This window comes from Haliotis asinina, chromosome 11, assembly GCF_037392515.1.
Source record: "Haliotis asinina isolate JCU_RB_2024 chromosome 11, JCU_Hal_asi_v2, whole genome shotgun sequence".
NCBI classification, from domain to species: domain Eukaryota; kingdom Metazoa; phylum Mollusca; class Gastropoda; order Lepetellida; family Haliotidae; genus Haliotis; species Haliotis asinina.
In genome coordinates this window covers 54,874,192-54,887,017 of record NC_090290.1, presented here as the reverse complement: position 1 = coordinate 54,887,017, position 12,826 = coordinate 54,874,192, and the positions used below count along the sequence as shown (strand labels likewise).

Below are 12,826 nucleotides of genomic sequence, written 5' to 3'. Positions count from 1 at the left end.
ATTTAGACTCCCGAAGCAAATTTTGTGAACAAAAAACATAGTCGAGATCTCATGATATGGCACAAGATTCACAGATTTAACCAATTCGAATTATATGTGAATTTATATACATGATAAAGGTGTTTTTTAGGAAAACAATTTCTAGAGGAAAACCCATTTGTAAATAGTTTTAGGGAACATTCAATGTGTCACGTCCATGTGTTCTCACTTGGGAAAGAGGTTCTAACTGGATATTAAAGATGCCAAAGAATAAATTCAAGAAAAAACCAGGTTCATCCCTTGGTAAATACATACATTTCTCCTATAATGATCATCTTTATGACTGACACATGTCTATCTTGGATTTTAGGATAAGAGCTCTGTCAGACACATTGCCGAGTTAATTGCCATACCCTCGAAAATCGTGCACTGTCCATACCAATTTCAGCATAGTTTTACTCATTTGCTTCCTTCATTATCAGTAGTTGCTCGCCCATCGTCGTCGTCGTCATCATCATCATCATCGTCGTCTTCATCATTTTCCGCATACTGCCGGTTTTTGTGTAACATTACCACCTTATAATATTTGGCACTGTCTCCATCTGTCTGTGTCACAGTGTGTCTCTCTTGTCAGTCATGTTTCGTTTCTTATGACTATTTTTTGCTCACCCCAACTCTTATTCTAACCTATACTCAGATGGGGTTAGTTCAGCCAGCTAAACGTTGTGTTCCTGCCCAGGCATGCAACGAACTAAGATTGGCTAGCCCCCTAGCCTTGTCAAAGCTGTCTTTCCATGCAGTGCAATGCAGTATTCAAATACATTCCTTGAAATATCACAAAGCTTACTTACAGGTTAAGGCTAATATTCATCATAGTATAAAAAAGTATGTTATGAAGACTCTCGCAGCAAAACTTATGGCTGTCGAGAGTTCTACAATACATACATTTTGATATATTTCCCATTTTTAATGCAGATTTGAGTTTCCCACTGTGTCAGTCAGTTGGCCCAGAGGAGGTGGGTATCAACAGAAATCAGCCTTTGAATGGGGAAATGTATCGTTCAGGGTTTCATATTTCAGGCAGTCTGGGAAAATGCTTCTCTCCCCCTACTCCCCTGACATCATGTGGTGTGGGGCTAGGGCTGTACGCTTATCTGATGTTAACATCTCTTTGCTGAAGACTTTCTATTCAGCATTTAGAAATTTGATGTTTCATAAATGCTTATCACATTAATCTCTTTGGCCATCAAAACATGTAGTGAAAGGGATGTTGGACATTTACTACAAGCAGTTCGAGATATAAGGTGTATGCGAGATGACCTATTATCTCTTGTTAGTGATGTGGCGTGCCCCACAGTACTATCTGAAGTGCTTTACCGTTATTAATTAAGTCACTGTGGAACCAACTCGATATGGTGCAAACACAGCATAGGGTAATTAAAGTGTCCTGTAAAATCCCCAAGCGTGGTGGTTACTTGACAGTCATGAATAAACAGGTATCATGGTCTCAGATTTCAGGCTTACATCATTTGCCGACTGCAGGCGTCGGGCTTTTTGAACCCCCAGTTTGATGCATATATTTTTCACATCCAGACATTGTTTATAAGTTTAAGTAGAAATGAACATTACCCATTGTTTCTTCATGTGAAGTAAACAGGAAGTAGCTATCACCTGTTGGCTTATCGTCTACCAAAATGCTGATGATTAGGTTTTCAGTAATATATCACATGTTCGTTTAGCAGTTTCCATGTAAGGTTTTGTAAAACATGCCGATCAAATGCTTCACAGTGTTATTGGGGTTAGGTACCCTTTTCAGGTAACCCTTACTGGAAGTTATTTGCGAATTTGAATTTGTAAATTGAGCACTATTTCATTTTCAGTCATTGTACAGTATTTCAAGCATCCAGAGGCATAACTCTTTCAAACACTTTCAAATCCCCCACTGTTGTATTGCCAAGATAATAATGGTGAGAATTTCCATGCTTGAAGACTACTTGGAATTTGATGTAGTATGTTATCCATTATTTGACCTATTGGGATCTGCCTGAGTTGTATGACCATCGTGATGTTAAATTGCAGTGGAGAGGAAAAGGGCTCTGAGGGAGGCAGCTCGGGAAGCGAAACAAGATGAAAACAGATCAAAACTGAAGGGAAAACAGAACTATTCTGTTGATCAGCTTCTGGACAAGGTGAACTTCATGAATGCACAATGCCATTTAGAAAGTTTTCAAATTTAACAAATGTTATGTTGTGCCTTTACACTGTCTCAGTAATGTACAGATTCTAGTACTAGTTGTGTCTGATCTGGTGGCTGAGTAGGCTAGGTCACTGTTGCTGGCTATCAGGTGCTTGACTGTGAGGGTTTGGGATTGGATTCCACCCAACAAAAATACTAGTATAATACCAAATATAACATTTAGGTGAACAGTACTATCATATTTTGTAGGGAATTATCTCTGATTTCAACTATCTGCTCTTGGCAGACAACTTGAGAAAATAAATGGAATTATGTTGAAAATTTAAAGTTTTTATGAATTATTTGAAACAAATATCAGCCTCTGACTGAATTCAGTTGAATCTTTGATAGAACAAACAGTGAAGAAGTATCATGGACAAACGTAGACATGTTAAACATGTTAAAGGTTCTGTCATCCAAAACTGTGTTCCACAGGAGATATCACTTGTATCTATTAGGAGATCTCATTTTGACATTAGATTTTGTACAAAGCCCAGACAGTGCTATGTTGTCATAAAGTTGATGATGTCACAATACTGTGACATCGCTGCACTGCAAAACTATTGGCAGTAGTGTTTCCAGAGATGTTAAATTTCATTGAAAACTTCTAATGAAACTAATGAAGAATGATTTGCGATGATAAATAGAATCTCACCCTTGTGTCTACTGATATCAGTTATGTCAGCACTTGTGGATAAAGGTAAAAATATCCTCAGCAAGCCTCAGATATTTGTACCTTCATCAACTCGTGTTGATATATTTGATATCCCCAGTTGACACCTGGGTGGGATTCTCTATTTATTGATGGTTCCTGTCACATAGCAATTGAAAAAGGCTGTTGCAGGATAGTTGCAAGGGTGTAATCAGACTATGAGTGACCCTCCCTCTTCCCAAACAGTAGACAGGGATTTACCACCAGTCCTTTTGAGGACTCGTACTTTGTATTTTCAGGCATCTATGAAATTGCAGTCCAGACACAAAAGTATTACTAATAAATTATTGATACTGCCGTGATTCAGTCACTGTTATTGTAATCTGTCTCATGATCATCATTGTTACAATAAATACATTGCAAATGATACCATAACCCAGCCAGTAGCAGACTCAGTGATAACATATTGTTACTTGATCAAAATTATTTTCAAAAGTATTTGGACTTTTTCTACATCCCTGTCAACTTGTTAGTCAATTTGTCAGTTTTTATGTTCATAAGTTTCAGTAATGCCTTAATGCCATTATCATGATTATGTCATTACAACAGTGATATCCACCTTTATAACCGTGGCCATGTGCCAGCTTCATTTTAATTTAGAAAAAGGTTGTTAGGCTAAATTTTACTGCAGTTCTTTTGATTATGCATGTGTAAACCTGATCTGATTTCACTACCTAGATAAGTTAGATCATTAATAAAAGAAGAAACAGTGTTAATAGCCCTAGTGTCACAGTGCAGGTGTTCAGCAATCAACATGATATTAAGGCGTTGGTTCCTTATGCCAAAGATCCGGGTTCAGTTCCCCATCTGGATAAAAGATGTAAAGCCCATTTCTTGTGTCCCTCACCATGATATTGCTGGAATATTGCTAAAATGCTGTCAAAATATACTCATTCACTCACTAATATCAATTGACAGGCAGAAGACTGCATCGACAGGTTTGAGTTTGAAATGGCCCAGAAGTTCTGCCAACGAGCTTTGGAGCTAGAACCAGATCACATCCGTGCCTTGGAGACAGTCGGGACGCTGCTACTGGAGGTTGGCAACACTGATGGCGCCAAACAGGTATGTACTGAGATAGTCGTGGTGTCATCTGTACTTGGTGACACATTTGACAATAGCCACCTTGGCCTAGTTTATATTCTGTTCAAAATGGCATTTGGGAAAATGAACCCTCTCACTCATCCACCCCTCACTCACTCAGCTACACACCCACTCACTCATTCTACTCTCCAGACTCACTCACTCACTCACTCACTCACTCACTCACTCACCCACCTATTGTGATTCTGTGCTTACACTAATTCTGGAAGAGGGTCAGTCATCACCTTATATGTCTGTTGCATTAACTTGCAATACTGCAAGCACCTGTTGTGAAGCGTTCACTCCCATCCATGTTCCAGTGTTTTGGGCGGGCAGTGGAGGTCAGTCCGGAGGAGGGTCACACCAAGTACATGTACCTGGGCCAGCTAATGGAGGGAGCTATGGCTGTGCAGTGCTTCCAGAAGGGCATTGACCTGATGATCAAGGAGAAGGGAGAGAGGGAGGCTAAGGAGGTGAGATTGTCAGTTCATGGTGCATGCATTGCCTCTCTCTGAATAGACACTTACAGTCCAGTCACTATAGATACTTTGTGGTCAAGCTTTAGCCACGCTCCATTTCTCATTTGTGTCTCTTTAGTTTCCACGTCTCATTTGTGTGGATCTAGTGGTCAGTCATGGTGTGCAGATGGATCATCTAACGTCACATCCAGCACCACACTGCTGGTCGCCAGGAAGGATAGTGCTGGTGACGAGGTCTATCGACTGATGTCACACCCAGCACCACATTTCTGGTCACCAGGTAGGATAGTGCTGGTGACGAGGTCTATCGACTAATGTCACACCCAGCACCACATTGTTGGTCACCAGGATGGATAGTGCTGGTGACAAGGTCTATCGACTGATGTCACACCCAGCACCACATTGTTGGTCGCCAGTGAGGATAGTGCTGATGACGAGGTCTCTCGACTGATGTCACACCGCAGCACCACATTTCTGGTCACCAGGTAGGATAGTGCTGGTGACAAGGTCTATCGACTGATGTCACACCCAGCACCACATTGTTGGTCGCCAATGAGGTTAGTGTTGGTGACGAGGTCTGTCGACTAATGTCACACCCAGCACCACATTGTTGGTCACCAGGATGGATAGTGCTGGTGACAAGGTCTATCGACTGATGTCACACCCAGCACCACATTGTTGGTCGCCAGTGAGGATAGTGCTGGTGACAAGGTCTATCGACTGATGTCACACCCAGCACCACATTTCTGGTCACAAGGTAGGATAGTGCTGGTGGTGAGGTCTATTGACTGATGTCACACCCAGCACCACATTACTGGTCACCAGGTAGGATAGTGCTGGTGACGAGGTCTATCGACTGATGTCACACCCAGCACCACATTTCTGGTCACGAGTGAGGATAGTGCTGGTGACAAGGTCTATCGACTGATGTCACACCCAGCACCACATTTCTGGTCACAAGGTAGGATAGTGCTGGTGGTGAGGTCTATTGACTGATGTCATACCCAGCACCACATTACTGGTCACCAGGTAGGATAGTGCTGGTGACGAGGTCTATCGACTGATGTCACACCCAGCACCACATTTCTGGTCACGAGTGAGGATAGTGCTGGTGACAAGGTCTATCGACTGATATCGAACCCAGCACCACATTGTTGGTCGCTAGTGAGGTTAGTGCCGGTGATGAGGTCTATCGACTGATGTCACACCCAGCACCACATTGATAGGACCCATGAAGGTACGGGGTAGAATAGGCCTTTAGCATAAAGGCGACTATGCTTGTCGTCAGAGGCAACTAACAGAATTGGGTGGCCAGGCTCGCTGACTTGGTTGAGACGTCATCGGTTCCCAATTGCGCAGATTGGTGCTCATGCTGTCGATCACTGGATTGTTTGGTTCAGACTTGATTATTTACAGACCGCCACAATATAGCTGGAATATTGCTGAGTGCGGTGTAAAACTAGATCACACACTCATTCTTGTTCAGTATCTCATTTAAATTTAACAGTAACGGCGACCAGCCAAAGATCCTCAAACATCTATTCACAACTGTCTCGTGTTGTCATCAGGTTGCAGCAGCGTGCCGTGGAGCTGATGACGCACCCATCACCGACAGAGACATCTCCAACGCCTTCTGCTCCATTGCAGAGATATACATGACAGACTCGTGGTGTGTACATATCCTGTGAAAAAACTCCTTCACCTTCCTATGGTCCAGGCCAGAAAATAGGTTCCCGGATCATTAATGTCAAAGATCCTAGCTGGGAGTATGAGGGTGCTGTAGAGAAAGGTGTGGAATATTGTACTCTAATCTTTCATCATAGACCCATTTATTTTTTCCATAGTCTTATTTAAAAATACTTTTGTGCCTGTCCCTTGGTATGGTGAGAGTGAATTTAGTCTTGCACCACACTCATCTATGTTCCAGCAGCGGTCTGTAATTAATCGAGTCTGGACCCGGCAATCTAGTGGTGAACAGCATGACCAATGCTCTGTGCATTTGGGAACCAATCCCTTAGAATGGATTTTTATGTGTCTTATTAATGCTTGACATATAATGTTATCTTATGATTTAGGGAAAGACGATGATGCCTCAAAATGAAAGATCGGGGTTTGAATTGTTCTTCAGCAATCCATGCTTCTCGTGAGAGGCATCTAATGGGATGAGGTGTTTAGGCTTGCTGATTTGGTTGACACACATTATCATATCCCAATTGCATAGATCAGTGCTCATGATGTTGATCACTGAATTGTCTGATCCAGATTTCAAGTATACAGACTATCGCCACAAAGCTTGAATATTGCTGAGTACAACAAAGAAACCTTAGCTAATTTATTTCATTGTTCTTTCGGGAAAGGTTTTCATGTATCCACTTAAAAAGTGTTTAAGTTTGTTTCAGTTTTGATGACGATGCTGAAAATAAGTGTCAAGAGAATGTGGAGAAGGCTATCGAGACAGATGGAGAAAACCCTGAAGCATATCAGCTCAGGGCCAGCTTCATGTTGTCTAAAGACATGAAAGAGGTCAGTGTATGGTTACGTTATCTATGAATAAGGTTCATGTAACACCTGTGTAGTAGATGTTTTAAATGCCCACAAACGTCAGTATGTTTGTGTGTCAGCTGTGTTAATCATTCTCTTGTTGTATTTGAAACCAATAATTGTGTACAGGCAAACAAGGACAAGTTGAACACCAACCTGACAACTGACACATATTACCATGTATGAGTGTTGCCCAATGGCAGCAAACGGGACCCTGGTTTATAACATTGTACGCCACCTTTCAGGTCTGAGAATGTATTATGCACTGCACATTCACTAGCCTACGTCTGCTCTCCCTTTCACATACCAAATGGGTTTCCTCATTGCCATGCACCACCTACATCTTGTAAACATGTTCTCTGCATTCAACATATCCTTGTTTGCCAGTTAGAACAGGAGTTGATGTTTTATCAGACTATATTTTGGAATGAAGTTTTTCCATGAATTTGCTTTAAGAAATCAGTTGCTAAATATTGAATAAAACAGACACATTTTCAAAGTTAGCTTCTTACTGAATTGACTAAAGTTTATACATTTGTATGTTGGATAGGAAACTAATGCAGATGTGTTAGGCAAGAGACACCATTCAAACTAATCCATTTTGCACAGCTGGTATCAACATTTTAAGAATTATTCTCTTGTGAGTAGGAAGCCAGAGAAGATATAAAGAAGAGTGTGTCACTATGGTTACCGAAGGTGCAAGCAGTGGATAAAGGAGATGTCCCGGATGAAGAGTTTGACCCAGTAGAGGTGAGGCTTAGAAATGAAAAGGAATGTGATGAAAACCCTGCCTGAACTTCAACACTGTATATCTGACCATTGGCATCGTTGCATGACATATCTAGAAAGGTGTGATGTGTTTTCTGACCATGATGCCTCAACATGAATGACATTCATGACTGACTCTTTGAAAATCATTAATTCAGGGGTGTAAACATGTAAAACAGGGCCTAGATTTTCAAAGCTCTCTTAGCACTAAGATAGTCGTAAGTTAATGTTGATGTATGTCATTTACTACTATCTTACTGCTAAGAGAGCTTCGAAAATCTGGGCCCAGATGTAATGTTCCATTGCCCAGAGGAAGTACTGCCATTCAGTCTCAGCCATGTATGACATGTTCAACAACTTAGGTTTGTTTATATTTCAAATTTTACATGTATGTTTTTCAAAATGTATTGTGGAATTGCACTCTCCATGTTTGAATTTGGGCTGTAGAATGCTGTTTTTATCCCCCCACCATGTAATGCAGGGGGATATAGTCGATGTCTCATCTGTCTGTCCGTCCGTGAGCATATTGTTTCTGGAGCATAACTCAGAAACCATTCAATATTTTTAGACCAACCTTGATAGATATTATAATCTCAACCTATAGTTGTGCATTTTGGTACTTACAGAGTTTGGGCATTTTTATTTTTTTTGTTTTTCCATGGAACATTTTGATGTTAGTCTAATGGTGGGGTGGGCTTTGTTTCCGGAGCAGAACTCAAAAACCGTTCAATATTTTTCTGCAAAACTTTGTAGGTATGTGTCGCAGGCCCCAAAGTGGTGCCTTTTGGTATTTACAGGTTTTTGTGATTTCTTATTTTCTCTGTTTCCATGGAAATGTTTCAGACTTAGTCTCAAAATGAAGGTATGTGCTTCGTTTCTGGAGCATAACTCAAAAACAGTTCACTATTTTTCTGCAAAACTTGGTAGATATACCAATCAGAAGCTGCAATGGTGCCTTTTACTAGTTACAGTTTTTGTCATTTCATATTTTTTTGGTTTCCATGGAAACGATTCATATTTTTTCTCAAAAAGTGAGAAGTGTGTTCTGTTTCCAAAGCAGAACTCAAAAACTTCTTAATATCTGTCAGTGTAACTTGGTAGATATGTGTGGCAGACCCCAAAGTGGTGCCTTTTGCTATGTACAGGTTTTTGTGATTTGTTATTTTCTCAGTTTCCATGGAAACAGTTTGGACTTAGTCTCAAAATGGAGCAGTTGAGCGAACCAATCACAACTCATTTTCATTTTTTGAATTATCTAACCGATTATACTTGGCAACAGAAACCATGCAGAGGTTCTCTGGAAGAGGTAGAAGGTGTTCTTGCATATGTTGTTTTAAAGTTTCGGACCTGTCAATTTTTTTGTATGATTTCCTTTTGCTATTTACATGTTTTTCTGATTTATTATTTTCTCCGTTTCTATGGATACGTTTCGTACTTAGTCTCAAAAGTGAGAGGTGTGTTCCTTTTCCCGTGCAGAACTCAAAAACTTCTTAATATCTGTGAGTGTCACTTGGTATATATGTGTGGCAGACCCCAAAGTGTGCCTTTTGCTATTTACAGTTTTTTGTGATGTATTATTTTCTTGGTTCCATGAACATGTCGCTGACTTTGTTTCTGGAGCACAACTCGAAAACCATTTCATACCTTTCAAAAGATCTTGGCAGAAGTAACTGTCAGAGATTTGTCTTTTCAAATATGTGGGGGTTGGGGAGATATGTCATCTGCTGATGACTCTTGTTTGATTGGCTAATATCAACTCCTATTTCCAGACTGTTTCACTGACATTTGATGCTAGAGTAGCAGCTGGGAAGATTCTGATTGAGGTGGAGGAGTTTGAGGTAGGCCATTCATGTGAACAAACCACGTACAAACTCTTCATACAGGATTTTATACATCAGTTGTGTTTTTTAAATTACATGGTCATGGTTGCTGCCTTAGCTTTGGAAGTGATGTCACAGTGGAAGTGATGTCACTGTGACAATGGAAGTGATGTCACAATGGAAGTGATGTCACTGTCACAATGGAAGTGATGTCACAGTGGAAGTGATGTCACTGTCACAATGGAAGTGATGTCACTATCAAAATCACAATGGGCCACAATGGCTAATGTCTAAATTATCACAGGATTTTACTTGCTTGAAAGGACACATATTTTTAAGCTAGTGTGAATTTAGAAGAACTGTTGTCAAGGGACTCCTTTCAAGAAACAACCTTTACAAGGTTAACCTTAGTGCTTTGTGAAAGGAGGCCCAGGGTGTTAATTTCTGGTGGAGATATAAAACACTAGTATTAAGATCTGACATGACCAGTGTCATATACCTGGCATGTACAAAACACTCAGCTAATCATCCAAGGAATAATATATCCTCCTAACGAGTACCCATGCTAGTGCTGTTACCATTGACGTCATGGATGGGTGGTTGACAGTGAGATTGTTAACAGTGTGCTTTAGTAGTTACTGACGTAACACAGGATAGGTTAAGTTTCTCAAGTGAAATATGTAGAATGAGTTTGCGAAGGATCTTGTTTGTGATACAACAGTTAAAAACAGGGTAACCACGTGCTGTCCGATGTTTTGCTTTTGAGTTTGATAATGATACACTATTCAGTATTGTGCGTATTAGTTCAGAGTGATGGAGATTGTATCACAAATATTTGTAGTGACTTGAAAACTCCACAATCAGGTCTGGGCAGTATGTAGCCCAATGGTTTAATGTCCACTCATCACACTGATGATCAGGGTTAGATTTCAACCATGGGTACACTGTGTTAAGACCATTTCTGGTGACCCTACTTTGATTTTGCTGGAATTTTGCTAAAAACTGCATAAAACCACACTCACTCACTCAATCCGCATTCAGGTTATCACAGGCTTGTTGTTGACTGACATGTATTTGAGAAAACAAAGCATGGATTTGGTTATTTTTACATTTTCATGCACCTTGTATGCACAGATCAATGCTCATGCTGTTGATCACTGGATTTTCTGGTCCAGCCATATAGCTCTAGTATTGCTGAACTGTGCTGAACGGTGTAAAGCTAAACTCTCTCACTCTCTCTCTCTCTCTTACTCTCCCACAATTGCCTCATAGCTGGCCTGTGAACTATTGGAGTCGCTACTGGACGAGGATGACGAGGTGCCCCCAGTGTGGTACATGCTGGGGTGGGCCAACTACCTGCAGGGACAGGACTTCAGGGAGAATGCTAGGTACTATCTCCACAAGGCCAACAAGGTGAGCGAGCATGCCCTACATGGCTGGATAAGTCTTAATAAGAACTAGGTAGCTCACAGATCCTTTCACAATTCTGGGGAACACAGTGTATATCACTCTAATACTATTGACAGGTGGTGGGGTAGCCTAGTGGTTAAAGCATTTGATCATCACACCAAACACTTATGTTCGATTCCCGACGTGGGTTGGATCTGTGAGCCCATTTTGTGGGTTCCCCAGATGCGATATTGCTGAAATAATGTTGAAGATGTGTAAAACTAAACTCACTCACTCACTCACTGGTGTTGTTTGAGAATAAATGTTTTAAAGAGGTTTGGCTTTTGATTTATTTCACGTAGCCTGACACAAATAAATCTAGACTACTGCTGCTGTGTGATGGTCTTGTTGTTGCTGTAACTCATCATTCACCCACTCACACCATTGTTACCATGGTTACAGGTGTATGTTAAGGTGAAGTATGAGGACGCTGATCTGTTGAAGCATATCACAGATTTACTGGAAGAGATTGGACCAGGTGAGCTACAATATATTGCCAAAATGATGGCTCAGCTTTCTTCCACCTGACAGTTGCCTAACTTGGTAAAGTGTTTTTCTTGTCTTGAAACTGGATCTTATTGTCAGTTTTAGTCACATCTGTTTAAGACAGATTGAGAAATGTTCCTTCAATCAATCATGACTCTAGCACAGTTAAGTCAACTATTTTATAAACATTTTATGTTATTAGTGACAGATATCCAAGTGTTATGTCACATTATTCATGCACATGATTCTCAAAGGTTCAAACAGCAGACTTATTTCACTTAATTTCATCATAAAACAGAACCTGTAACCACCAAGTGTTGAAATTTGTATTAAGAGACAGGTAGGGTGCCAAATGTATGGGACAAGGTGCCGAGGGGGAAAATGCTGCTTAGCAAGGTGATGTCAGTCTTGTAACGTGATTGGACAATATGGGAGTTGAGGTTCATGGGAAGTTTATAGATTCTCTAGACTTTGATTTTGACATAGATCTGTAATTGAAATTATCATTCATGTAATTGATCTTAACATGGCAATTTGAGGGAAGTGTCGGTGTGTTTTTCACCAGTTGCATCAAAATCAGAGCTTTTACTCGACACTATACTGTTCAACATGGAGATCTGGAAAGTATCTGTAGCTGGTTTTGTAGAGTTGACTTTCAAGTCACCATATCAGGGCCAAGCTTAGTTCTGGAGTTAGGTTCTGTTGGTCATTTTTCTAGTTGAGATCAAAGTTTGCAAATCGAGTGGGTACCCAAATGGTTTTGTGTCAATAATGCTTGATTGGTCCAGTGTACGTGTCAGTACTACTAGGGTTGAAACAGAATTCAACAATGACACCAAATGTGAGGAATGAATCTGGCACCAAGACCTGTGAGGTATAAATCTATGAACACATCACCAGACCTTGAATCCATATTTTTCCTTGTATAGGTGAAGGTGGTGATGACGATGAGGATGATGCCCAAAATGGTGACAAGGACATTGAACCAGACAGCACTGACGACGAAGCTATGGAACACTAGAGTTCAATGCCAGTTTATTCCATTTGTCAGAAATGTGGTGGAAGCAGTCATTATAATAAAATACAACCAAAGTGAATCTTTCCTCTGTGTGTGCTTGTATGTGGCCCATATGTGTTTTTTTATGTGCATACTTTATTGTTGCACTTGATTATCTTGATTATCTTGTTGGCTTTTGTTTCATAAGCTGAACTGTTGATTGGTGATTTTAAACCCCTTGAACCCCCTTCTGGATCTGCCAGATGTATAACTGTA

The 12,826-nt window shown here is 40.6% G+C and overlaps 1 protein-coding gene across 1 annotated transcript; it reads left to right on the top strand.

Moving 5' to 3' along the window:
- The first annotated feature begins 4 nt into the window (after positions 1 to 4).
- LOC137255606 (uncharacterized) lies at positions 5 to 12,650 on the top strand. Its single transcript, XM_067793045.1, has 11 exons — positions 5 to 282; positions 2,059 to 2,168; positions 3,846 to 3,992; positions 4,331 to 4,483; positions 6,058 to 6,158; positions 6,889 to 7,012; positions 7,679 to 7,780; positions 9,568 to 9,636; positions 10,891 to 11,031; positions 11,470 to 11,545; positions 12,483 to 12,650. Exons 1-11 carry the CDS (start codon positions 240 to 242, stop codon positions 12,572 to 12,574), a joined length of 1,158 nt encoding a protein of 385 aa, XP_067649146.1. The 5' UTR covers positions 5 to 239; the 3' UTR covers positions 12,575 to 12,650.
- Positions 12,651 to 12,826: the final 176 nt, after the last annotated feature.